At 57.3% G+C, this 25,685-nt stretch overlaps 3 protein-coding genes and 1 long non-coding RNA gene across 4 annotated transcripts in view; 1 reads left to right on the top strand and 3 right to left on the bottom strand.

Annotated features, from left to right (window-relative positions):
• Positions 1–112, bottom strand: part of MYD88 (MYD88 innate immune signal transduction adaptor) — a 3,398-nt gene extending 3,286 nt beyond the window's left edge. The window contains exon 1 of the mRNA XM_029938791.1: positions 26–112. Within this exon, the coding sequence (XP_029794651.1) occupies positions 26–38 (13 nt within the window). The 5' untranslated portion in view covers positions 39–112. The remainder of the gene's footprint in view (positions 1–25) is intronic.
• Positions 113–1,589: 1,477 nt separating this feature from the next.
• On the top strand, positions 1,590–18,282 carry ACAA1 (acetyl-CoA acyltransferase 1). The gene is made up of 12 exons (XM_029940567.1): positions 1,590–1,857; positions 2,035–2,128; positions 3,082–3,139; positions 12,720–12,799; positions 13,059–13,101; positions 14,874–14,972; positions 15,824–15,904; positions 16,868–17,058; positions 17,177–17,356; positions 17,607–17,662; positions 17,734–17,879; positions 18,046–18,282. Exons 1-12 carry the CDS (start codon positions 1,681–1,683, stop codon positions 18,119–18,121), a joined length of 1,281 nt encoding a protein of 426 aa, XP_029796427.1. The 5' UTR covers positions 1,590–1,680; the 3' UTR covers positions 18,122–18,282.
• LOC115292446 lies at positions 13,042–15,605 on the bottom strand. The gene is made up of 3 exons (XR_003908998.1): positions 14,448–15,605; positions 14,186–14,329; positions 13,042–13,419 (listed from the first exon to the last, which is right to left on the bottom strand). It is a non-coding gene; the product is annotated as an uncharacterized LOC115292446 (long non-coding RNA).
• Positions 18,283–18,437: 155 nt separating the features above from the next.
• The window catches only part of DLEC1 (DLEC1 cilia and flagella associated protein), a 96,419-nt gene continuing 89,171 nt past the window's right edge, over positions 18,438–25,685 (bottom strand). The window contains exons 26-37 of the mRNA XM_029938792.1: positions 25,199–25,317; positions 24,647–24,717; positions 22,407–22,612; positions 22,204–22,320; positions 22,000–22,125; positions 21,822–21,916; positions 21,542–21,653; positions 21,203–21,415; positions 19,758–19,919; positions 18,957–19,110; positions 18,704–18,827; positions 18,438–18,616 (exon numbers count right to left, since the gene is read on the bottom strand). Coding sequence (XP_029794652.1) covers positions 18,499–18,616; positions 18,704–18,827; positions 18,957–19,110; positions 19,758–19,919; positions 21,203–21,415; positions 21,542–21,653; positions 21,822–21,916; positions 22,000–22,125; positions 22,204–22,320; positions 22,407–22,612; positions 24,647–24,717; positions 25,199–25,317 — 1,617 coding nt within the window. The 3' untranslated portion in view covers positions 18,438–18,498. The remainder of the gene's footprint in view (positions 18,617–18,703; positions 18,828–18,956; positions 19,111–19,757; positions 19,920–21,202; positions 21,416–21,541; positions 21,654–21,821; positions 21,917–21,999; positions 22,126–22,203; positions 22,321–22,406; positions 22,613–24,646; positions 24,718–25,198; positions 25,318–25,685) is intronic.

Raw genomic sequence — 25,685 nt, forward strand, 5'->3', positions numbered from 1 at the left:
GGGGACGCGGAGCCCGCGCGGGCGCCTCCGGCAGCCATGGCGGGCCAGCCCGGGGCTCGGCGCGGGGGCGTCGCGCAGCCGCTCGGCGCTTCCTCCTTCCTTTGCCGCCACCCCCGGCCCCGCCCCGCCCCGCCGGTTTCTGTTTCCCAGAAGCGCCGCCCCTCCTTTCGGTCCGGAGTCCTAGTCCTTGTGTGGACGTGGGGTGCCCCACCTCTGCTCTCGGGGTCTCGGGCGACAGGGGAGGTGGGAACCAGGGACCTGCCTTTTGAGGCGTGGAGGCCCACAGACCTGTCCAGGGTCTGGGGCGCCGGCGGGGCGGGGGGGTGGGGGGGGCACGACAGGAGCCTTGCTCTTTGGGATCTGGTGGAATCACATGCTTTCCGTTGGGGATCTGAGGGGCTCATCTGTTACTGCCTCGGAGGATGGCGGGGAGGGGGCGGAGGAGGAGCCCTCCCCCCTAACCCTGTCCCGGGACCTCCTGGGGAGCGCGCACTCCAGGCGTTGGGAGCTGTACACCCAGAGAGGAGGTGGGAGACTGCCTTCTGCAGTCCGAGGCATGCCATAGCCCGGCCGTTGAAAGGTGGGAAACCGTCCGGGATTGAGGGCACCCTGGCCTCTGATGTCTGGGAGAAACCCAGCACTACTCTCTGGGAGCTAGAGAAACTCATTACTGAGGGGAGTCTAGAGGGCACCAGCTATGCCCTCTAGGGTTGTGGGGGGCGGGAAGTTGGAAAACAGTCCTGACCTAAGGAGCTCTGGTCTTTCATCCACTCAGTAGGTATTCATTGATCACCTACTAAGTGTCAAGCATGTTGCAAGCACCCCGGATACAGAGGGGCCCTCCCTGCCTTGGTGGAGACCTCACCCAAGTGCGGGAGGTGGGCATTAATTAAACTCAAACTACTGTAAAATTGGTAAGAAATTATAGTACTCTCTCTAGATTAGGAGCTTGTCACATTTCAGCAACTTTATACAATCTGTTCTCCTGCCGCACCAGGACCCCCAGTTCCTTCACTGTTCTCGAAAAACTACCCAGGAGAGCCCAAGCACGTCGGGGTAGGGCTCCGGGGAGTCTCATATTAAGTCCCCCAGCTTCGGTCAGGATTCGGGAGACAGCCGGGAAGACTCGGAAGGGGGAATTGGGGTCCTTCCCAAACTGAAAGCCGTGAGCGGGACCTTTAATGGTCCAGTCTGCGGTTTGGCGGCGGGTAGTGCGCAGGGTTACGCGGGAAGCGAGCGCCAGCTGTGGCGGAGTTTGCTTCTAGATCCCGAAAGAGCTCGGGGGAGTACAGCCTCAGGTTTGGCAGTAGGCGGTGCCGCAAGTAGAAAGGGTTCCAGCCTGCAATTCTGGGCGGGGCTTCAAAAGGGCCCACCTCTTGGTTGGCCGCCTTAGGCTATCGTAGGCGGGGCTTTGAGTGGAAAGACCCTATCGGCGAAACCCAAGAGCTCTGCTTTAGCTGGTTAGAACCGGGGGGTGGGGGAGGGCTGGACCTCAGGCAGACAGCCCTCTGGTTGGCTGAGGCAAGCGATAGGCGGGGCATTGGGGGGCGGGGCTGTGTGCCGTTTTAAGAGGTCAGGGCAAAAGTGCGGTTTAGCGCCTGCGCCGGCGTCGGTCTGTTAGCTTCTGCGCCGTTCGGGGCTGTGTGGCGGTCGACCCGGTCGACCCCGCCAAGTCGTGCGATGCGGAGGTTGCAGGTCGTGCTTGGCCACCTGACGGGCAAGCCCGGTTCGGGTTGGGAGCCGGCGCCGCAGGCCACGCCGTGCTGGAGCGGCGCTCCGCAGGCTTCGGCTGACGACGTGGTGGTAGTGCACGGGCGGCGCACTGCCATTGGCCGAGGGGGCCGCGGCGGCTTCAAGGTGAGGCCCCTGGGTCCGGGCGCCGCGTAGGAGACCGCGGGCCGGAGCGGTCTGGGGTCTGGCCCGCAGGTGGCCCTGCGCCCTGGCTGTCTCTCGGGTGGGATGGGGGAGCGGGGGGTCCCAGGAACCCCGTGCCCCGCCGGCTCGGGAACACGGTGACCGCGCTTCCCGCTGCAGGACACGACCCCCGACGAGCTTCTCTCGGCCGTCATGACCGCGGTTCTCCGAGACGTCAAGCTGAGCCCCTCGCAGCTGGGGGATATCTGCGTGGGTGAGCACACACTGCCCCGGCCCTGGGCGTCGTCCTCCCCGCGCTCCCGTCCGGCCCAGGCCCTCTTCCAACACCTCCTCACCGTCCAGGCACCTTGGAGGGCGGGGGTTCGCTGATAGGAACAGTCGTGGGGCTCCTTGCAGTTGAATTTAATTGTTCTTTAAGGAATCTCACCTCCAGGTACTTTCTGCCCCACCCCCACCCCAAGCAAGTGCTACCTGTAGAGTCGGTTGGAAAGCAGGCATCTCATTGACATCCTAACACCCAGGCACTTGGCACTGGGATTTGCGGACACTGTAGGAGACAGAAGGCCAGGGTTCTGTGCCCATCCTGACTGTGCCAACACCAGACAGAGGGACCACCAAAAACTATGTAGTTCAGCCCCTTACAGATGGAGAAACTAAGTCCCAGGACATTTTCAGAAAAGATTGCACCTGAGTCCAGGGACTCTTGGCTCGGGGACCCTTTCCCTCCACCCCTACTGGAAACAACGTGGCCAGACTGCCAGGGAGGAGGTACCACCCCCAAGCTGGGGAGTCATGGTTCCACCTCCCAAACCAACCGCCAGCAGGGCTTGGCGGACTGGACGGCCCTCAGGGAGGTGGCATTTTCAGAAATTCGTTTCCTTAACTGACGAGACCCGTTCGGTTGCCTGCAAGCTTTGCATCGCGGTCTTCTTTCCACGTTTCCTTCGAAGGCAGGCACCAGGCCGCTGTGCACTGACTCAGAAAAGAGTCTGCAAGGGACCTCACGGCCCTTGGGGACTGGGCTTGATGGTAGGATCAGGGCAAGCCACTGGTGAATGACTGGCTGCTTGACCTAGGGCCTCAAGGGAACCTGCCAAGGGCTTGTGTTACTAAAGAAAGACCTGGAACGTCCCCGTTGTAGTGCTCACCGCTGTACCTTCGAGTCTAGGGTCCTGCCTGGCCCTGAGTAAGGTTTGTCGTCCGCAGGAAACGTGCTTCAGCCGGGGGCCGGAGCCGTCATGGCCCGAATCGCCCAGTTTCTCAGGTAAACTTTTCCAGTTCCAGCTGTGGGCTGTTTTGACTCAGGCCCCAGGGGACTCGGCCTGTGCATGAAAGAGGGTCAGGCTGGACGCCAGGCCCCGATGCAGCCTTGAGTCCTTGGCGCCCTGTTCTTGTGGACACTACCTTCCCTTTGGCACTTTGTTTTCTTTTATAGTTTATTGTCAAGTTGGTTTCCATATAACACCCAGCGCTCCTCCTCCATGATCACCCCCTTCCCCCCACCTCCATCAGCGCTCTGTGTTCAGTATTCAGGAGTCTCTCATGATTTGCCTCCCTCCCTCTCCTCTTTTTCCCTCCTTCCCCTCCCCATGGTCCTCTGTTAGGTTTCTCCTGTTCGACCTATGAGTGACAACATACGGTATCTGTCCTTCTCCGAGTGACTTATTTCGCTTAGCATGACACCCTCGAGGTCCATCCACACTGTTACAAATGGCCACATTTCATTCTTTCTCATTGTCCTGTAGTACTCCATTGTGTACATATACCACATCTTCTTGATCCATTCATCAGGTGATGGACATTTAAGCTCTTTCCATGATTTGGCTATTGTTGAAAGTGCCACTATGAACATTGGGGTACATGTGCTCCTATGCATCAGCACTTCTGTGTCCCTTGGGTAATTCCCTAGCAGTGCTATTGCTGGGTCATTGGGGAGTTCTATGGATAGTTTTTTTTAAGGAAATTCCACACTGTTTTCCAGTTTACATTCCCAACTGCACCAGTTTACATTCCCACCAACAGTGTAGGAGGGTGCCCGTCTCTCCACACCCTTGCCAGCATCTGTAGTCTCTTGATTTGTTCATTTTAGCCACTCTGACTGGTGTGAGGTGGTATCTCAGTGTGGTTTTGATTTGTATTTCCCTGATGATGAGTGACGCTGAGTATCGTTTCATGTGCCTGTTGGCATCTGGATGTCCTCTTTGGAGAAATGTCTGTTTGTGTCTTCTGCCCATTTCTTCACTGGATTATTTGTTTTTCAGGTGTGGAGTTTGGTGAGTTCCTTATAGATTTTGCATACTAGCCCTTTATCTGATATGCCATTTGCCACTATCTTTTCCCATTCTGTCCGTTGCCTGTTAGTTTTCTTGATTGTTTCCTTTGCAGTGCAGAAGCTTTTTATCTTGATGAGGTCCCAAGAGTTCATTCTTGCTCTTAATTCCCTTGCCTTTGGGGATGTGTCAAGTAGGAAATTGCTGCTGCGGTTGAGATCAAGGAGGCTGATTTCTGCTTTCTCTTCTAGGGTTTTGATGGTTTCCTGTCTCACATTCAGGTCCTTCAGCCATTTTGAGGTTATTTTTGTGTATGGTGTAAGAAAGTGGTCTAGTTTCATTTTTCTGCATGTTGCTGTCCAGCTCTCCCAGCACCACTTGCTAAAGAGGCTTTTTTCCATTGGATACTCTTTCCTGCTTTGTCAAAGATTGATTGGCCACACATTTGAGGGTCCCGTTCTGGGCTCTCTATTCCATTGGTCTATGTGTCTGTTTTTGTGCCAATACCATACTGTCTTGATGATGACAGCTTTGTAGTTGAGGCTAAAGTCTGGGATTGTGATGCCTCCTGTTTTGGTTTTCTTCTTCAATATTGCTTTGGATATTCAGAGTGTTTTGTGGTTCCATACGAATTTTAGGGTAGTTTGTTCTAGCATTGCAAAGAATGCTGGTGCAGTTGTGATGGGGATTGCATTGAATGTGTAAATTGCTTTGGGTAATATTGATATTTTAACAATGTTTATTCTTCCAGTCCATGAGCATGGAATGTTTTTCCATTTCTTTGTGTCTTCTTCAATTTCCTTCATAAGTTTTCTATAGTTTTCATCATACAGGTCTTTTACATCTTTGGTTAGGTTTATTCCTAGGTATTTATGTTCTGTATGTGTGTGCAATTGTGAATGGGATCAATTTCTTTTTTTTTAAATGTTTTATTTATTTTTGAGAGACAGAGAGAGAGTGCGAGCAGGGGAGGGAGGGTCAGAGAGAAAGGGAGACACAGAATCTGAAGCAGGCTCCAGGCTCTGAGCTAGGTGTCAGCACAGAGCCTGACGTGGTGCTCGAACTCACAAACCGTGAGATCATGACCTGAGCCGAAGCTGGATGCTCAACCAACTGAGCCACCCGGGATCAATTTCTTGATTTCTCCTTCATTTGCTTCGCTATTGGTGTATGAAAATACAACCGATTTCTGTACGTTGATTTTGTACTTTGAAATTTTACTGAATTCATGGATCAGTTCTAGAAGGCTTCTGGTGGAGTTGGTCGGGTTTTCCATGTGGAGTATCCTGTCGTCTGCGAAAAGTGAAAGTTTGACTTCATCTTTGCCAATTCCAATGCCTTTTATTTTCTTCTGTTGTCTGATCGCTGATGCTAGGACTTCCAGCACTATGTTAAACAGCAGTGGTGAGAGTGGACACCCCTGTCGTGTTCCTGGTCTCAGGGGGAAAGCTCTCAGTTTTTCCCCATTGAGGATGATATTAGTTGTGGGCTTTTCATAAATGACATTTATGGTGGTTAAGTAAGTTCCTTCTATCCCAACCTTCTCGAGGGTTTTAATTAAGAAAAGATGCTATATTTTATCAGATGCTTTTTCTGCATTTATCGACAGGATCATATGGTTTTTATCTTTTCTTTTGTTAATGTGATGTATCCCAGTGATGGATTTGCGAATATTGAAGCAGCCCTATAACCCAGGGATGAATCCCACTTGATTATGGTGTATAATTCTTTTTATATGCTGCGGAATTTGATGTGCTAGTATCTTGTTGAGTATTTTTGCGTCCATATTTATCAGGGATATTGGCCTGTAGTTTTCTTTTTATTGTTTGGTCTCTGTCTGGTTTGGGAATCAAAGTGATGCTGGCTTCATAAAATGAGTTTGGAAGTTTTCCTTCTATTTGTATTTTTGGAATAGCTTGAGAAGAATGTGTATTAACTCTGATTTAAGTATCTGGTAGAATTCCCCAGGGAAGCCACCTGGCCCAGGGCTCTTATTTGGAGATTTTTGATAACTGATTGAATTTTGTCACTGGCTTTGGGTCTGTTCAGATTTTCTCTCTTCCTTTGAATTTTGGTAGTGCAGGTGTGTTTAGGAATTTTTCAGTTTCTTCTAGGTTGTCCAGTTTATTGGCATATAATTTTTCATAGTGTTCCCTGATAGGTGCTTCTATTTTTTTTTCTTTTATAGTTTACTGTCAAGTTGGTTTCCATATAACACCCAGTGCTCATCCCCACAAGTGCTTTCCTCCATGTGCATCACCCCACTTTTCCTCTCCTCCTCCCCCATCAGCCCTCAGTATTCAAGATACTCTCATGGTTTGCCTCCCTCCCTCTCCCCAACTATTTTCCCCCTTCCCCTTCACCACGATCCTCTGTTAAGTTTCTTCTGTTCCACATATGAGTGAAAACATATGGTATCTGTCCTTTTCTGTCTCACTTATTTCACTTAGCATGACACCCTCGAGGTCCATCCACTTTGCTACAAATGGCCATCTTTCATTCTTCCTCATTGCCATGTAATACTCCATTGTATATACATATACCACATCTTCTTGATCCATCCATAAGGTGATGGACATTCAGGCTCTTTCCATGATTTGGCTACTGTAGAAAGTGCTGCTGTGAACATTGGGGTACATGTGCTCCTATGCATCAGTATTTCTGTCTCTCTTGGGTAAATCCCTAGCAGTGCTATTGCTGGGTCATAGGGGAGTTCTATGGATAGTTTTTTGAGGAACCTCCACACTGTTTTCCAGAGCGGCTGCCCCAGTTTACATTCCCACCAACAGTGTAGGAGGGTGCCCGTCTCTCCACATCCTCACCAGCATCGGTAGTCTCTTGATTTGTCCATTTTAGCCATTCTGACCATAGTTGCTTATATTTCTGAGGGATTGGTTGTAATCTATTTTCATTTGTGATTCTGTCTCTTTGGGTACTCTCTCTTTTCTTTTTGAAAGAAAGTGGTTTATCAGTTTTATCTTTTTCAAAAAACCAACTCTTGGTTTAATTGATCTGTTCAATTGGATTTTTTTTGATTCTATATTGTTTATTTCTCTTCTTCTGGGTTTGGGGTGCTCTTGCTGCTCTGCTTCTAGTTCCTTTAGGTGCGCTATTAGATTTTGTTACTGCGCTTTTTCCAGTTTTTTGAAATAGGCTTGGATTGCTGTGTACTTTCCTCATAGGACTGCCTTGGCTGCGTCCCAGAGAGTTTGGATTCTTGTATTTTCGTTTTCATCTGTTTCCATATGTTTTTTAATTTCTTCTCTAATTGCCTGATTGGCCCATTCATTCTCTATTTAAACTCTATTATTTTGGAGGTTTTCCAGACTTTTTCCTGTGATTGATTTCAAGTTTCATAGCATTGTAATCTGAAAGTGTGCATGGTATGATTTCAATTCTTTTATATTTATGGAGGGCTGCTTTATGCCCCAGTATGTGGTCTATCTTGGAGAATGTGCCATGCACTCTTGAGAAGAAATGGAAGTCCCTAGTTTCAGGATGCAGAGTTCTAAATGTGTTGGTCAAATCCATCTGTTCCAATGTGTCATTCAGGTCCATTGTTTAGTGATGTTTTGTCTAGTTGATCTATCCTTTGCTGTCAGTGGAGTATGAAAGTCCCCTGCAATTAGCACATTCTTATCAATAAGATTGTTTCTGTCTGTGATTGTTTTATGTATTTGGGAGCTCCTGAATTTGGTGCATAGATGTTTATGTTTATAATTGTTAGCTCTACCTGACGGATAGACTCTGTAATTATTATATAGTGCCCTTCTTCATTTCTTGTTACTGCCTTTATTTTAAAGTCCAGTTTGTCTGATATAAGTATGGCTACTCTGCCTTTCTTTTGACTTCCAGTCGCGTGATACATATTTCTCCATCCCCTTACTTTCAATCTGAAGGTGTCTTCAGGTCTAAAATGAGTCTCTTGTAGACAGCAAATAGATGGATTTTGTTTTTTATCCATTCTGCTGCCCTGTGTCATTTGATTGGAGCTTTTATTCCATTTACACTCAGTGTTATTATTGAAAAATAAGGGTTTAGATTTATTGTGTTCTCTGTAGGGTTCATGCTTGTAGTGGTGTCTCCGGTACCTTGAGTTCCTTGCAACATTTCCCTCATAGAGTCCCTCTTAGGGTTTCTTGTAGGACTGGTTTGGTGGTGATGAAGTCTTTCAATTTTTGTTTATTTGGGGAAACCGTTAGCTCTACTTCTAATCTGAATGACAGGCTTTCTGGAGAAAAGATTCTTGGCTGCATATTTTTTCTGTTCATCCCATTGAAGATTTCCTGCCATTACTTTCTGGCCCGCCAAGTTTCAGTAGATAGCTCTGTAACCACTCTGATATGTCTCCCTTTGTAGGTTAGGGCCCTATTATTCATAGCTGCTTTCAGAATTCTCTCTTTATCCGTATATTTTGCTAGTTTCACCATGAGATATCATGCCGAAGATCGATTCATGTTACATCTGGGGGGAGTTCTCTGTGTCTTTTGGACTTCAATGGCTGTTTCCTTCCCCACATTGTGGAAGTTCTCAGCTACAATTTGTTCAAGTACCCTTCAGCCCCTTTCTCTCTCTCTTCTTCTTCTGGAATTCCTGTGATATGGATATTGTTCCCTTTGATTGTATCACTCAGTTCTCGAATTCTCCTTTCGTGCTCCTGGATCAATTTCTCTCTTTCTCGGCTTCCTCGTTTTCTATAACCGTGTCTTCTAATTCACCTATTCTCTCTGCCTCTTCAAACCATGCAGAGGCTGCCTCCATTTTATTATGCTCCTCATTTATAGCACTTTTAATTAATCACAACTATTTTTAAGGTCCCTAGTCTTTGTAGCAATATCATCTCTGCTGTCTTCTATGCCTTTTTCAAGCCCAGTGATTAATTTTATGACTATTGTTCTAAATTCTTGGTCAGTTACAATGCTTCTATGAGTTTTGACGAATTCTTTAGCTGTCCCTTCTTCCTGGAATTTCTTTAGAGGAGAGTTGTTCCATTTTGTCATTTTGGCTGCTCTCTGTTTCTTGTAAGTTTTAAAAGCTTGTCATGTGCTCTGCACCCGAGAGTTCTGCTATGTTAAAGGAGGCTCATTGACTTGTCCATGGCCTGTCCGTTCAGGAGGTGTTCTTTAATGATGTCCCTTGGTCTCTCTTCTTGTGCCTTTGCTTATTTTATTTTCCCTACTTGTGCCTTTGGGACTCTCCAACATGTGTACTTTGGCTTATTTTTTGAGGTAGCCTTGGAAAGGAAAACAGACAGAGAACAAAAGCACACAAACACACAAACAATTCAAACAGACGAGGAAACTGAAAGGAAAATGAAATAAAAAATAAAAGAACAAAAGACAAAGGGCAGTCTAAAAGCATAAAACCAGAAACTGCAGCTACAGATAAAGAGCAGAGTGGGAGGCAGTGCTTGTGGAAGAACATAAACAAAGGGAGAGGCCACGGGGGTGGGGGAAGGTGACATTGAACATTGGCCAGGCAGAGAGGCTAAGGGATTTAATTCAGATAGAAAAAGGAGAACATGGCAGGAGGCAGGGAGAAAGAAACGAAGATAATGTTACCCAGAAAAACTATGTAGTCTGATTATTCCAGAGAGAGAGAGAGAGAGAGAGAGAAAGGTAACAATGGAAGTGTCGAATATGCATCAAGAAATGGATTCAGTGTGACCCTTTACGCAAACCTATAACCAGAGTGCCCAGTCCAGTGGAGGGGAGAGAGAAGAATGAGTAGAGAAAATATATCTGAATAGCAAGAATTGATCTAGAGTTAATCACGGCAATGCATCAATGTTGGTCTGGCGGGGGCGGGGGGGTGGGGGGCTCTCCAGCGAGGATGGGCGTGGTTTGGTGTAGGCAGGTCTCGCCTCCACTGTGGGTCCCCTGGGTGCTCTCTGAGACCCCTCTTTAGTGGTTTAGGGGAGAAAAATGGTGCCCCCCCCTCCAGTCCCTTCTCGAACCAAGCATTGTCAATCAGTCTTCTGGGTCTGATCCCTGTGCGCGGGTGAGCCATGTCCTGCCCCCGGCCTCGTTTCCAGATCTTAGTCTGCACATTCACGATACTGAAATGTAATCCCGCAGGCCGGGGTGCTTCCCAGCTGGGGATAGAGTAGGGGAATAGGGGAGCAGTTCCTCCTGATGCCGACTGAGTCCCTTGGGGAGGGGAGTGCGGGTTTCTGGGACCAGGGCACCCAGCCCAAAGAAAGCTCCGCAGTTAGAGAGGATCTTTCTTCCAACACCGTATGAGGCTGTCTTCTTGGTGACTATCTCTTTTCCTCCCAGACTCGGCGGTTCAGGGTCCTTTGGCTTCAACCCTCTTTGAGAGATGCAGGCAGGAAGAAGTATGGAACTCCCTATTTCTCCACCATCTTGGCTCCTCCCTTTTTTTTTTTTTTTAAGTTTTTTTATGTTTATATACTGTTGAGACAGAAACAGAGCATGAGCAGGGGAGTGGCAGAGAGAGAGAGGGAGACTCAGAATCCAAAGCAGGCTCCAGGCTCTGAGTCATCAGCACAGAGCCCAGCATGGGGCTTGAACCCACAAACCGTGAGATCATGACCTGAGCTGAAGTCAGATGCTTAACTGACTGAGCCACCCAAGCGCCCCTGTCTTTTTTTTTTTTTTAAATAATGTCTACACTCAATGTGGGGCTCAAACTCACTACCCCAAGATCAAGAGTTGCATGCTCTACCTACTGAACCGGCCAGGTGCTCCTCCCATACTTTGAGTGAAAGGTGCATTGCTGGCTCTGAGCCAGGATCAACAGGGCCTTTGGGGACAGAGAACAAGTTCTCTGTGGCGTGACGATCCAAAGTTGGCTGTTGCTTTGCCTTTTTCAAGTGTGGACTGTGTCCTCTTTTCCAGGAGCTACCCAGGAAGGCCCCCGGAAGAGTGGCTTTGAGCTTTTTAAAGCTAGTTGAGCAGGCTGGGCCCGCCCAAGGCACAGCACAGGAGCAGAGACTTGGGGACACGAGTCCCAGGGCAAGCCCCCCCCTTAACCTTGCCCTTCACTACTTGCTGTCCTAAGAGGAGAGAAGATTGCTTAAATTATTTTAATGTGGGGATTTCAGAACCACTTAACTTTGGGGTGCCTGGGGGGCTGCGTTGGTTAAGAGTCCGACTCTTGATTTCAGTTCAGGTCATGATCTCTCAGTTCATGAGTTTGAACCCCAAATTGGGCTCTGTGCTCACAGTGCGGAGCCTACTTGGGATTCTCTCTCTCACCCCCTCTCTGCCCCTTCCCTGCTTGCTCTCTCTCTTTCTCAAAATAAACATTAAAAAAAAAGAAAGGAGAACCACCCAACTTTGCACTCCCGGCTACCTGGAGAGGAATCGAAGGTGAGCCAGTGAAGGAGCAGGGGCACTGACAAACCCCTTGGGGCTAGGAGAGGCCGGACTGCCTCGGGGGGAGTTCACGCACTCCCTCTGGCTCCAGACTTGTCTTCCAGCCTGATCTCCCAGCCGTTAATTTTCCTGGACTTTTCCTCTTTTTGCCAGCCTGTTTGCCCACTGTCTTCCCTGGCATCCTGCCCCCGTGGGGTGCTGTCCCCCTCTCTTCTCTGTGCTGGGCAGGTGCTGTCCACACCGTTCTGCCGTCTTGGCCTGACTTCCCCAAGCCCCGCCCCCTCCGGTAGTAGATCCGTGCTTTACTGTCACAGTGTGTCACCTCAGCCTCTGCCACTCGATCCATCTGTGTGGGGGGCAGCCGTCTTCTAGGGCGGGTGCGCATCCCTCACGTGGAGTAGGTGTTTAGGGAGCACTCGGTGGACTGTGGCACGGGACGGTGACCAGGGAGTAAGGAGTTAGGGGACCCGGGAAGGCCAGCCCACGGGCTCGGAGGCTACTCTCTGAAGCAGCAGAGCCGGGCCTGGCTCGGGCTACTCCCCAGCACTTTCACCCCCCGAGGGTCTGAGAGGCGCCTGAGGTTTCCGTAGGGCTTTGTCCCCGTGGCCAGGGCAGGAGGCATGAGGAGGGGCAGCCCCCAGCTTCGAGGACTGGCACCAGCTGTGGGAGCACAGTGGAGGGGACACACCCAGCCTGTAGGTGAGGGTACTTGGTACTCGGTACCCATCACGGTTCTCTGTCCAGTGGGGAAGAGCCTTCCAGAGAGAACAGGAACATAAAGGCTCAGCCGTGTGGTTACTAGTGAGGCTCATGGGTTCTCACTTCTTACCGAGTCTTTGGCGGTTTTTTGGTTTTGTTTTGTTTTTTTGCTTTGGTTCTTTGTTTCAACAATGGATCCCCTCCTCTGTTGTTTGGGAGGTAATGGATGTATGATTTTCCTTTTTTAACATTCAAAGGGAGAAAAAGAAGGGCCCCTGTGGCCCCATCAGCTTTCCCTGACTTTGGGCTGTTCTGACCTTGGTTGAGGAGAGTCACAGGGGAGGGGCATGTGCTTCCGGGGCCCTGGGGGGCTAGCGTCTGCAGAAACGGGGTCTGCTCGCCAGGCTCTGGCCTGCAGCCAGGACAGGTTTGCTCCCCGGGCACCTGCAGCCCTCGGTGCGGGAGGTCCTCCTGGCCGGGGGCCGAGGCCTGCTCTCCAGGACGGGGCTGACTGTGGTCTCACTTCCTGTTTCAGTGACATCCCAGAGACTGTGCCTTTGTCCACCGTCAACAGGCAGTGTTCCTCCGGGCTCCAGGCAGTGGCCACCATAGCCGGTAAGTTGTGGCCCTGGCTCCACGGGTTCAGGGGGGCAAGGTCACCATCCGCTGGGCAGCAGTGGGCTCTGAGAGGGCCCTCTGGGACCACACGTGAGGATAGCCCTTGCCGTGGCACCCAGCCCTTTGTGGAGCTTGGGCCTTCCGTCTCTGGGGCTGGGACCGAGTCCCACTTTGAGACCTGGTGGGGAAGAGGCTCCTCTGTCCCCAGAACACACGGACTCTGACAAAGGATGTTTATGAAATGCTTTTGTTGCAGGTGGCATCAGAAATGGGTCTTATGACATTGGCATGGCTTGTGGGTAAGAATTCCTTTCTGCCAGAGCAGTTCTGCCCAACCTCTACCAGTAAAGCTCATTTGCATCTCCTTCGTTCTCAGAGGCCGTGCTTGCAGGGTCCCCCTCTAGCCCTCGGAGGCAGCTCAAGGCGGGGGGAGGTAGGTTCCCACAAATCAGCTTAGAAGTGGCCCCAGGCTCTGGGCACCCAGGAATCCTGCTCAGCTCTCAGCACCAGGGGGGAAAGGGAGTTGGCTTCTGAGAGCTTGCTTTCTTGGAAACCTGTCAGGCTGGAAAATGCACGTACTTTGAGAAAGTCTAGAACTTCAGCTTCCTTCTGTGGTTCTGTTGAGAGAAACTGCAGTGTCGGTTCCCTGCAGCCGGGGATGGTCACCCACCACACGGCTAGTCTGCGTCTCATTAGGCCAGGAGGCCCCTGGTCTCCCTCTCGGGGAACAAGGTGGACACTTGCAGCTGTCCCCTGGGCTCCAAGGGCACGGCCAGCCCGTGGCGGCTTGGGCAGGGTCCACTGTGGCACGTGGAGCCGCAGGGGCTGCGCCTGGCAGCACCCCCCTCCCCTGGGGAGGGCGGGCCGTGGGGCCCAGGCTGGGCCGAGCCTGGGCTGTTGGGATGGCAGGCGAGGCCAGGGCTCGGCGGGCAAGCAGCCCGGGGTCTGACACGCTCTCTGCCTGCTTCCTCATTGCAGCATTTCTTGGTTGGAGCCTCGCTAGGCCTCCTCGGGGCTGTGCTGCTTGGCCCTGGCTTGCGGTGTCCCGTGCACTTGTAAATGAAGCCGGAGGCCACACCGCGGGGCCTCTGCCAGTCCCCACTTTGAGTTCTCATGCTCCTCTATCTTATGGGAGGGAGGGGGTGGGGACCTGAGAAGGCTGGAGCCTTCATGAGGTTTTTGGAGGGTGTCTGAGGCCCCAGGCAGGTAAAGACTGTGTTTCTAGAGCAGTGAGGGTCTGGGCCAAGACCGCCCCCAGCGGCTGCTTGGGAACCGAGCGCCTGGCGTCCTGCCTGGCGTCCAGGCTGGGAGTGGGCTCTTGGGCGGGACACCTGCATTTCCAAGTTTGGATCTCTGCTGAGTGACTATGGACGAGTCACTCACCTCTCTGGGCCTCAAGTGTCCTCATCTCTAAAATGCGGTAATTGCCGCAGTCCTGTTGAAGTTGACAAGATTTAATGGAGTAGTAACAGCAGCTGACGCTCTGGGACATGGCACGGGACCGATGCTGTCAACGTGCTCCAACAGCTGAAAAGATTTTAAAGTAGCACAGGGCACATGAAAAGCATTCAAAGTTCTGTGTCACCCTGAGGCCCTATGTTCCTGCATCTCCTTGCTGGGCCTCTTGGCCGCTCGGAAACCTTACCTCCCCGAGCAGTCATCACCCCCATGGTTGTGCGTCGCATGCTCTTTGACCTGCGGCTTTTCAAATATTTGTCTCTTCTGCCGTGGCAGCCTCTGGGGCCTGGGCTTCTGGGGGGCGTTGCCCCTCCTGCGGCCAGCACTGGGCGGCTCTCCGTGCGAGCTGCTGATTGGCTGGCGGCAGGAGGGCGGTGGTGGGGATGTTCAGCCTTGCCAGGGAGTGTGGACGGTGCAGTGCTCTGTGCTGGGGTGGGGGCAGGGTGGACAGAGCAGCCCTGCACCCCCAGCTCTGCCCTGCTGGCCCTGCCCAGGGTTCCCAAGCAGCCCGCTGGCTTTCCCAGGGCTCCCAGCCATTTCCCAGCGCTCGCCAGATGCACAGGTAACCCTGGGCGGGTCTCGAGAGTGACCACATGCTCTGCCGCCTCCTCAGGGTGGAGTCCATGTCCCTGGCCGACAGAGGGAACCCTGGGAATATCACTTCACGCTTGGTGGAGAAGGAGAAGGCCAGAGATTGCCTGATTCCCATGGGGTGAGTGTGTCCCCACAGACCCCTTCCCGCCCCGCCTGGAGCAGGGGTGCAGGGACTTGGGTCATCTTGTGGCCTCCTGCCTCTGAGCTTGTCTGGCTCTGCTGGGACACAGGGTGAGACTTGCCCCTGACTTCCCTCTCCTGAGGCCTCCAGGTCCTCTGTGCTCTGGGTGTCCGGGTAGGGCCCAGCCTGTCATCCCCACACTGAGGGGCCTGGCTCCTGAGCGACCATGGCAGCTGCACACCGTAGCCGGGAGGCTTTGAGCTGTAACACGTCGTGAGGGGCCTGGGTCCTGTCAGATGCAACCTTCCAAGCGCCTTGCATTTGCATGGCACCTTAGCTCTGTAGTCACTGGGCCACCCCCTGGGCCCTGAGCAGGGAGCTGTGACTCCCCCGGATTTGAGGCTGGGGGGGCACAGTGCCCTGGCTTCCTCCACACCCAGTGACCCCGTTTCGCAGGGGAGCCTGTAGGCCAGAAGCCCAGGCTGGAAGGCCAAGCAGTGGCTCCCAGCTCCCAGGACACGGGCTGGTTCCGAGCACGGGGGTGGCCTTCCCAGAGGGCCGTGGGGGCCACCATCTTCCCGCATTAGAACACCTTCCTCGAGGCATAGGAAGGGCTGACCAGGACTGGCCAGTTAGTGCCCCCCCCCTCCTTCCCTCATCTGCCCCTCTGCTGGGCTGGTCTCTGGTGTGCAGGCCCCTCGGGGTCCAGGCAGCACTGCCCCCCACCCTCCATCTGTGCCCCAACTCTCCACCAAGTGCTGTTCTCTCTCTGCTGCCTACAGCTGCAGGGACCCGGCCTGGGTGCCGGGTACTGGGCACGACCCCATGGTGTCTTGGTTCTGTTTTAGGATAACCTCAGAGAATGTAGCTGAGCGGTTTGGCATTTCGCGAGAGAAGCAGGATGCCTTCGCCCTGGCTTCCCAGCAGAAGTGAGTGCTGTTCGGGTGGGGGCGGTTAGGGGCTGCAGAGTGAGGTTCTGAGGCTGGATCGAGGGGCCGCAGCTGGGCAGGGAGTGGTGTCCAAGCCCACACCTGCCAGGAAAGAGGTGGGCGGGGCCCGGGGCCCTGTGTGTGGGCAACACCTCCACGGCCCGCGTCTCTGCTCCCTGGCCCGGCTTCAGGTTCCCCGTCCAGTCGTGAGGGGAGCAACAAGGGCCAGGACCGAGGCTCGGCGACTAGACGCGGCCCCGGCCACTCCAGACAGCCCGGGTTCTGGGGCCTACACTCCTGGGGTGGGGGTAGCACCGCACAAACGCAGGGGCTCAGGCCTCAGGGCAGGTGCAGGCCAAGGTTGGGGAGCCCCAGACGCCCAGAGAGAACGGTGAGAGAAGGGAGTGGGCGTCTCTGAGGCAGTGCTTGGGGTCAAGTAGCCATCTGAAAACAATGAGAAGTGTGGAATGTTCCCCGGGGAAACACTGGCACTGGCATTTTGCATGTGACTGCCAGGGTTGCCTCCAAACGCCTTGTGCCTTGTGCTGCTATGCCGTTCACATCCCCGGATGCACTAAGCATGTAGCAGGTGTCCTTTCAGTAGGTGGGAAGGGCCGACAAGCTGGCAGAGCCCAGCATGCATATTTCCAGGGCTCCGTCCTCAGCTTAGCGACGGCAGGCTCAGAAGGGGGGCACCCACTCCTAAACCTCCCCTTCCTTATCACGACTGGGATTGGCTAGGGTCCAAAGATACAGGGCTGGCAGCGAAGAAGGCCCCCCAAGGCCTCCCGCCCCCAGGCTGGGGAGGAGGAGCTCCCCACCCCAGGCGAGCCCGGCTTCGCATTTAGCAGCCCAAGCTTGTGTGCCTGCCCCAGTGGGTGGGGGCGGTGGACGCGGGGGAGGCACCCCTGGAAGGAAGGGACCCCACGGGAGCCTGAGCCTGGCTGTCCATGGTGCCGGCAGGGCAGCCAGAGCCCAGAGCCAGGGCTGTTTCCGAGCCGAGATCGTGCCTGTGACCACCACGGTCCGCGACGACAAGGGTGCCGAGCGGAGTGTCACCGTGGCCCAGGACGAGGGCGTCCGCCCCGGCACCACCATGGAGGGCCTGGCCAAGCTGAAGCCTGCCTTCAAGAAGGGCGGCTCCACCACCGCTGGTGAGGAGGGCAGGGCCGGGAGGGGCAGCAGCCTCGCAGGGTGGGGGGGGGGGCGAGGTGCGCAGGAGGAGCTCCTCCGGGGCCCTGAAGCCTCCTCCCCCCTGTAATTTGCCTCTAGGAAACTCCAGTCAGGTGAGTGACGGGGCCGCCGCCCTCCTGCTGGCCCGGAGGGCCAAGGCCGAGCAGCTGGGCCTTCCCATCCTCGGGGTCCTGCGGTCCTACGCAGTGGTGGGGGTCCCCCCGGACATCATGGGCATCGGACCTGCCTATGCCATCCCTGTAGCTTTGCAGAAAGCGGGTAAGGCGGCTCCTTCACGCTCTGGATCTGGATCCGACCCTGCCTCTCGTGCTCTCGGGGGAGGGGGGGAGGGGGGGGCGGGCTAGCGTCCCTACCCAAGCCCCTTCCTCACCCCACAGCTGAGACCCACCTGGTCATGTGGGGCAGACCCACCAGGTAGCCCTCAGGTCACGGGTGGCGTGGGGCCCTGGGAAGACCAGAGCCCTACCCCGGGGACACTGGGCAGTCCAGGTCTTCCCTTTGCCCACAGGGCTGACGGTGGATGACGTGGACATCTTTGAGATCAATGAGGCCTTTGCGAGCCAGGTGAGCTTGCTTTCGCCCGGGCCCTTGGGTGCAGGAGAGGGAGTCCTGGCTGACGCTGCGCCTCCTCCCAGGCCGTCTACTGTGTGGAGAAGCTAGGGCTCCCGGCCGAGAAGGTGAACCCTCTGGGGGGAGCCGTGGCCTTGGGCCACCCCCTGGGCTGCACTGGAGCCCGACAGGTCGTCACGCTCCTCAACGAGCTGAAGCGCCGGGGGAAGAGGTGAGGCGGGGTGTCCTGTGGGGGCGGCCGAGGGGGGCGCCTGCGTGAACACGCCCTCTGGACTGAGACTACAGGCCGCTGTGCACAGGCCTAGGTGGGCAGCGTGGGGCCCTGGCAGCAAGGCCGCTGCCTTCACCCCGCGCACACGGCCATCTTGCTCCCGCAGGGCATACGGGGTGGTGTCCATGTGCATCGGGACCGGGATGGGAGCCGCGGCCGTGTTTGAGTACCCTGGAAACTGAGGCCCAGGCAGCAGCAGCAAGTCAAGACCCGGGGACTGACGGGTGCACTGGTGACGCGGCCGAGCGCGCGGAGGTGTGTGCTGGGCCTCGGGCTGTGCTCGGCCAGGGTCCCTGGGCCACCCTGGGAGCCGCGCCCCAGCCAGTAAACCTGTTCTCCTCCCGGTGCGTGTGGTTCTTCCCGGCGGTCACGACCCGCGGAGTCCTGCTGCTGCCAGCTCTTCCCCCAGCGCTCGGGTCACACGAGGGAGGGCTGAGGACGCCGCCCTGCGAGGGCCCCCCCCCACCCCAGGAGCTGCACCCTTGCTCAGCAACTCTGTAGCGCAGCTCTAGATCCTGCTTTATTTCCAGGGCTGGGGGCCGAGGGCAGAGCCTCCGAGCTAGGGGGCCCACACGTGTCTCTCGTCGTAAGAGCCGTGTCCGCGGAGCCTCAGGGTGCACGCCTGCTCGCCCAGCACGCCTTCCACCGCCAGTGTGGACTCGTACCGAGTGCTGCTCCTGTGGGGGGGGGGGGGTAGTGGGCTGAGGGTAGGAAGAGGCCTGGGGGGGGCAGCGGGGTGAGGGTGCACGGGGAGAGGCTGGTACCTGGCAGTGAAGAAAACCTGGAGGGTGACGGTCTTCGGAGGCGCGTTGACCAGGCGCGCTTCCAGCTGCCCACTGCTTGGAGAGACCCTGAAGGCTGCGGGCTCCGTGTCCGGCTCCTGCCGGCCTGCCGCAAGGGAAGCACAGGCTGCCCCGTCCGCCGCCCCGGGGAGCCCCCATCAGGGGCTGCGGGGCGGCCATCTGTGCAGGAACTCGCGGGTTCCTGCAGGGGCCACGGTGAGCGGGTACCACCTACCCATCAGCACAGCCCAGTAGCTCCGACAGCCACTCAGGTTCATGAGGGAGACCTCCCGGACCCGCTCCTGGTTCACAAAGCACGTCCCGAAGTCCACCCAGCTGGTGGAGAGCTGCAGCTCGGGCACAGCCACGGTGGCCCTCAGAGGCACCACCTAGGGGGACAGAGCCTGTGACGTGGGGGCCCAGGGCCACTCCTGCCTGGCTCTGAGCCAGGGGTGTGCGCACGGGAGCTTCTGAGAAGCACACAGGCAGCAGCGGAGGGGCCGCGCCAGTGTCAGAACCCAGGCCGGGGCGTCTGTGCAGGTAAAGGGCCCAGAAAGTGCCAGCTCTCTTCCCACCCGCCACCCTCTCCCCCTGCCCCAATCAGGTTGTTCTTCTGCTCCCTAGTCAGGCCGCCCTCGCTGTCCTCCTCCATCCCATGGGGGCCCCCAAGGCCCAGCCCTTTGCCACTCCTGCGTTCTGGGCCCTCTCCCCTCTCCCTTCTGGGCCCTGGGCTCCGGCTGGGGGGCCTGCCGGGCCAGCCCGAGCCTTCCTCCCACCTTCCTAGAACCCATCCCCTTAGACTATTCCTTTTTGTCCCTCACCCGCATCTCCCAGCCCACAGCAGCCCCCCTGGTTCTGAGCTGAGTCAGAGAAGGAAGCCTGACCTCGGGGCAAGGCGTCTTCCCGGGCACTGGGCCCTAAGGGCAAGTCCTGGGGCTCCTCTCGTTTCTAAGGGTTTAGTGGGGTCTGCCCTCCTCCGACCCCCGAGGTGGTCTGGCCCGGTTCCATGCCTGGCGCGGAGCAGGCCGGGACTCACCTGCGTGGTCCGGTTGGCGTGCTCCAGGAGCAGGTTCTGAGTGAACACCATCTCCTTCTCCCCGCTGGCATGCTGCCGGATGCCCATCCCGGGCGGCAGCTCGTCAGCAAGGAGCTTCTGGTAGGAGAGCAGCTCCAGGGACAGCGAGAAGCACACGTCCACCTGAGCAGATGCAAACAAGGCAGGCTCCCCACCTGAAGACCCGGCTCCTTCCTTCCTCGGCGCCTGACCTCACACCCTGCAGGGCCGGCCCAGACCGGGCCCGTGGAGTGCCTCCCTCCACCTGGCGCCCCTGTTTGAGGCACTTGGTCCACAGATGCCGCACCCTGCTCTGTGCCTGGCACCTGTTAGCACCAGTAGCCAAGGACCTAGAGGGGACAGGACAAGCTTTACTCCTCGGTGGGAGCAGGGCTGTCGGCCCCGTGCTGCCTGTGTCCTCCTCCTGAGGACGGAGAGGAGCCTCTGAGGGGTTGTAAGCAGCGGGGAACATGCGTCAAGGCCAAGGTGTAGCTTAGCCCAATAGGGTGGGGGGGGTCGGTCCCCCCAGCTCTTTGGGACTAGCTCCATAGAGTCAACAAAGGCCCTTTGTAAAAAGTAGATTCCTGGGACTCAGCCTGAACCTTCTCCTCCTCTCTGGAGGTGGGGCCCGTGAACTTGTATTTCCAACAAGCTTTCTAAAACCCAAGTCTGTATTGTCCTAGACCAAGACATGGTTGTGGAATGAAGAGGGGGCAGGAAGACTGAGGCGTGGGGCGGGGAGGGAGGATGCCAGGGCCCTGCTTGGGCACAGGGTGGAGGGCAGGGCTATTTGCGCAGACAGAATGCCCCCAGCAAGAGTGGAGGCGCCGGCTCAGCCAGGACTGGGTGGGGGCATGGGGGAGAACTGGGTCAGGAGCAGCCGGGCTCTAGCAGCACAGGGAGTGGGAGGGCACGCTGTCCTGAGCTGTCCCTTCTCTGAGAGCCCTGGGTCCCTGAGACCTTTCCTCTGAATGTTTATTTGGGGAGAGGGAGGGCCAATCCCAAGCAGGCTCCTTGCTGGCTGCGCAGATCCCTACGTGGGGCTCCAATTCCAGAACGTGAGATCGTGACGTGAGCCTCAATCAAGAGTTGGATGCTTAACAACTGGGCCACCCAGGTGCCCCGCCTGCGGCATTTTAGAGGCACCTTGAACTACTTGGTGACAGCCTGCAGACCTACGGGTTCTCTGGTCGACCCGGACCTCTGCCTGCGCTCTGGGGCCGCCCCTCCGTTTACCTCTGGAGGAGGAGGCAAAGGCTGAGTGAGCCGTGCGGGGGGGGTGGGGGGGGGTCTCCCCTGTCCCCTCTCCCCTCCAGGACGAGGGCCCCGGGGTGGTCTCCGCTTGCGCACGCACATCCCGGAGGGGAGCGCGCCTGCGCCCCAAAGCTCTGGAAGGGTGACGGGCGTGCGGGTGGCCGCCCACTCACCAGCATGTTCTCCCTCCGGCCCAGCACCAGCTGCCTGGCCGCCGTGGCCGGCTCCTCCTGCCGCCCGGGTTCCGGGCCAGGAGCCCCGCGGCTGCGGCTGGCCCCGGCTTGGGAAACGGAGAAGGGCCTGGAGACCTGGAGCCGGAAGTGCTGTGGGATTTCTGTGGTGTTGGTCAGCTTCAGGTGGCGGGTGGTCACCAGCTCACTCAGCACCTGGGTGGCCACAGAGGCGAAGTTCCGGGGGATTGGTGGGGCCGGGGGCGGGGGGCACACTCACCCCAGGACAGGGCTGCTGAGGTCTGGGGGATTGGCGGGGCCGGGGGCGAGGGGCACACTCACCTCAGGACAGGGCTGCTGACGTGTGGGGGATTGGCAGGGCCACTTGGGGATGAGGTCGCTGGCCTGGTGCCGGAACTCCATGCTACCGCCACTGTCCAGCTCCACGCTCAGCCTGCCAGCAACAGGCGTGGCTGAGCCCACCTCCCAGGTCCCCTCCCTGCTCCTCAGGCCCTGGCCAGCCTTTGCCTGGGCGCACCTGCTGGCTCCTCCTTCCCATCCTCCTTGCTCCCAGAGGGAAGGTGCTCCCCAAGCAGGGGTGGCGGGAGGCGCGGCCACTCACTGTGCGGGCCTCACGTGGCCATGCAGGTCCAGCCTCAGGGGCCCCACGGCGAAGTCCTGCCCGCGCCGCCGCCGCCCAGGGAGCTCTCTCTCCACCTGCCAAGCCCAAGACCGGTCACCAGTGGCCCCTGAGCGGAGGAGGCAGCGCCGCCCCCACACCCCAGGCCGGGAGGGCTCACCTCGTCGTCCAGGCTCAGGAAGCCCAGGGCATAGCCAACACACTCCACTTTGTGCTGGATGTCGGGGCCGAGGGCCGCGGGTGTGAAGGAGATGGAGATGGTGCTGCTGCGCCCCGCCGGGACCACCTGGCAGAGACAGCGGCGTGGTACTGCCCCGCCCCCACCTGGCCGCCCGAGGGGGTGTCCCGCCCCGCCCCCACTCACCATCTGCTTGGGGCTGACGCGGTACAGGGGGCCAGAGGGCACCCCGTCATGCGCCCGCAGAACCACCGAGATGAGCTTCTGCGAGGCCGCGTTGGTGACACCGGAGCAGCTCTCGGCCTGTCAGCAGGGAGGCACCGGGCTCACAGGCCCAGCGCCCACTGGCCCCGACTCCTGCCCCCTCCCCCTCCCTGCCCCCTGCTCACAGACTGGACCACTTCGTGGCTGGACTCAGACTCATTGGAGGGGCTTGGAGACCAGAAGGAGCTGCTGCTTTCAGGGGTCTCTGGGCACAAGGGGTCGTTCCCCGCTTGGTCCCGCAGCGGGAAAGGTGGTCCATAAAACACCAGCAGCTCCACCAGCCAGTCCTCCCTGTCTTCTGGGGTGTAGGTCTCCCAGTCCAGGCGGATATCTGGGGCAGCAGGGAGGGCCGAGGTAGGGGTGGTCAAACCTTCCCTGGACCCCCTCCAGGCACCCCCTGATGGTGCCTATTCTGGATGCAGGGTGGGGGGCTTCCTAAGAGAAGTCCCCGGGCTCTCCAGCGGCTCTCTCGCCCCCCACCCCCCGCCGTGCAGGAGCAGGCCTGCGCACCTTCACATCCCCCGTGCACCACCCCGGGCATCTGGGGCTCCCCACAGCTCCCCCAGCCCCTCTCCCCACCTCCCCTCCGTCCATCACCTCCTGCTGCACTCACTTCCTTCCCCAGCCAGACTAGTCTGGGTGCCACCATCTTGCCAGGATGCCCGTCCCCCGTTACCCCCATCCTTCTACCCACCGGGCAAAGCCTAAGCCTGGAGAACCGAACGGACCCTCCGGTCCCCACTGTCATGCCTTCCCTGCTGACACCTGTGCTGCCTCCTGGGTACCAGAATCCAGACAGCCCTGGCATCCCATCCCAACACGCCCCTGTCCCGGCAGGCATCTGTGCTGCCACCCCACTCCTAGCTGCTCCCAACAGCACAGAGGCAAGGCCAGTCCTCCCCATCCTGGACACACTCCCCTCTGCCAGACGACCTTTCCGGGACCCCCTCTACCTGCCCAGCACCCTTGTGGGGCCCTGCCCACCGTCACCGACCGCCTTCTGCCCGCAGACCCAGCCGTCCTGCGGGAGACCTGGTGAACATGCCCAGGGGGCCGAGCGTGTGTTTCTTCAAGTTGTTACCTTGGCCTCTGCCTCTTAAACCCACCAAATCCCTCTCACCAAGGCCACCAGTGACCTACATTCTCGGAAGTTCAGTAAAGACAGACATATGCACACGACGAACCACCAAGGACGGGGAGGGAACCACCGAAAGGAAGGAAGGTTGGAGAGAAACTCCAAATTAAACAAAAAGAAAACAGGACAAAGTCGAAAGAAAAAGTAAAACGAATCACAAAACAAGGAAGAAATCTATCAATGGACTTTTCCTATTAAAAGATAATGCCAGGCTGGGCCTTTAAAAAGCTCAGCTCTCTGCGTTCACAAAGAAACAGCTCCGAGTGACTCGGGGTGAGAACGGGGAAGGGCACCAAGGGGATGAGCCCTCCAGGCACCTGACAGTGACCCTGCTGGGGACAGCAGGGGATTTTTTGCAAAAGATTTTAGTTTTAAGTAATCTCTCCACCAGCGTGGGGCTCGGCCTCACAACCCTGAGATCAAGCGTCACATGCTCTACTGCCTGAGCCTGCCAGGCGCCCTCAGAGATGCCAGGAGATCCTAATAAAACGATTAGAGCGTGAATTCAATGTCCTTTTCCTAACTGCCTGGACCTAGTGGACAAACGAGCAGGGTCACCGACTGCCACCCCGTTCCCCCTGCCCCCTGCACATTCCTAACAACTACCAAGGAGCTTAAAGACGGAGCTGCCTGGGCCCTGCCCCCCGAGACTGGCTCAGCCCATGGGGTGGCCTAGCCTTGAGATGCCTGAGCCCCTCCTCCTCCAGGCTGCCAAAGCTCTTCCTGTGCCTCGGCACCGCCCCTTCCACACGAGGCCTGGGGCCCAGCTGGCTCGTCCTCCCTCCTGGATGTAGCCTGGACGTCCCTCCACCAGTCCCCTCGACGCACTCAGTCCTGTTCATGCCCCATCAGCACAGGGGCCTCTACGTGCAGACTCAGCCGTCCCGTTCCCCCTGGACCTCCAGCAACCTGTGCGGGCAGCTGGCGGTGGCTCAGGGACCGCTGGCTAACGGGGGAGGGCAGGTGTCCCTGCCAGTGCCTGGCCTTATGCAGAGCGAACCTGTGAGAACAGCATCAAAGGCACCACGCGCGCAGGGACCCGGGGCCGGGCAAGGGCAGGCCCTGTGCTCAAGCAGGAAATCCCCCGGCTGGCCGGTCTCACCCCGGCCTGGCCCTCAGGAACCAGGCCCCTGGATTCCGGGAGCCAGTCCTGGGCCAGCAGCTTCCGGGGCCCCAGCATGCCTCCCGGGCTTGCCCGCCCCACGGCACAGCCTATAGAGAGCCTCTTACCACAGGGGCTGGAGTTATTCAAGCGAAGGACCCGGGTGACTGTGTCTCCTCCGGACACCTGGGTGCCAAACCTGGAGGCGGGACACCAGGCTCAGCGCAGCCCTAGCCAGCCCGCACCCTGCTTTGGAGAGGAGGCTGGAGCTGGGGCTCAGCCAGGGAGGAGGCCCCCAGTGTCCGTCCCGAAGTCACGGAGACCCCGGGCTGGAGGCCTTCCCTGTGCGGTGCCTGGTGAGCCGTGGCCCAGGGCTGCCCACACCCACCCCCACCTACCGACAGTGCAGATCCCCTCTTGTGGTGTGGGGCCCCGGGCCTGGCCCCCTGGCCGCACGGACCATCTGCTACTTCTGTCCCCCCAAGCCCTCCGCAACTAGCAGACACCAGCCACGTCCCCTGAGGCCTCTCTCTCCCGGGCAGCCCCGTCCTGGGGCTTTCTTGCTGGGTGACACCAAGTGGCCTGGGCCAGTTGGAGAGCCACCAGTCATTTGGACAGGCATGCTGGAGGCCAGAGGGTTTCAAGGGTTAGAGTATGAGGCTGGCGGGGGGCAGGGTCACCTGATGACAGGCTCCTTCTGCGGCTGGCCGGCCGTGTAGTAAGTGGTCCTCTGGGAGCTGATGGGGCAGCCCACCACCGCCATGCGCACGGGGATGACCACCGGCGGCAGGTCGCCCACCTGCACACACACACCAGTCCTTGGCCACTCTGGTCCCTTGCCACCGTGGCATTCCCTGGCTCCCCGTTCCCTCGGTTCAGGTGGCTGTGTCACGCTGAGTGAGTGGAGGACCAATGGGCGAGCGACGACACGGCTCCGGGAGGCTGTTCCTCCTTCTCGCACCTGCTGCCCCTCCGGACCCAGCAGGCGGCCCATCAGACTCCCCTGCCCTCCTCAGCATGGGCCCACCTCGGAGAACCCCACAGGAGAACCTATGGAAGGTTCTCACGAGGGCCCCTCCCGCCTGAGTCCCTGTGGTTGCCACGGACATGAATGCCCATGTCAAGCTCATGGGCACCGTCTTCTGCTTGGAGACTTGAGGGGCTGAG

This window comes from Suricata suricatta, chromosome 5, assembly GCF_006229205.1.
Source record: "Suricata suricatta isolate VVHF042 chromosome 5, meerkat_22Aug2017_6uvM2_HiC, whole genome shotgun sequence".
Classification (NCBI taxonomy): domain Eukaryota; kingdom Metazoa; phylum Chordata; class Mammalia; order Carnivora; family Herpestidae; genus Suricata; species Suricata suricatta.

Bases quoted from the DNA above. Each gene is read 5' to 3' on its own strand.
- ACAA1 (XM_029940567.1), top strand. From the start codon at position 1,681: ATGCGGAGGTTGCAGGTCGTGCTTGGCCACCTGACGGGCAAGCCCGGT. The intron at 12,800-13,058 runs GTAAGTTGTGGC...CTTTTGTTGCAG, and splicing joins GGCAGTGGCCACCATAGCCG to GTGGCATCAGAAATGGGTCT. The intron at 13,102-14,873 runs GTAAGAATTCCT...CCGCCTCCTCAG, and splicing joins GACATTGGCATGGCTTGTGG to GGTGGAGTCCATGTCCCTGG.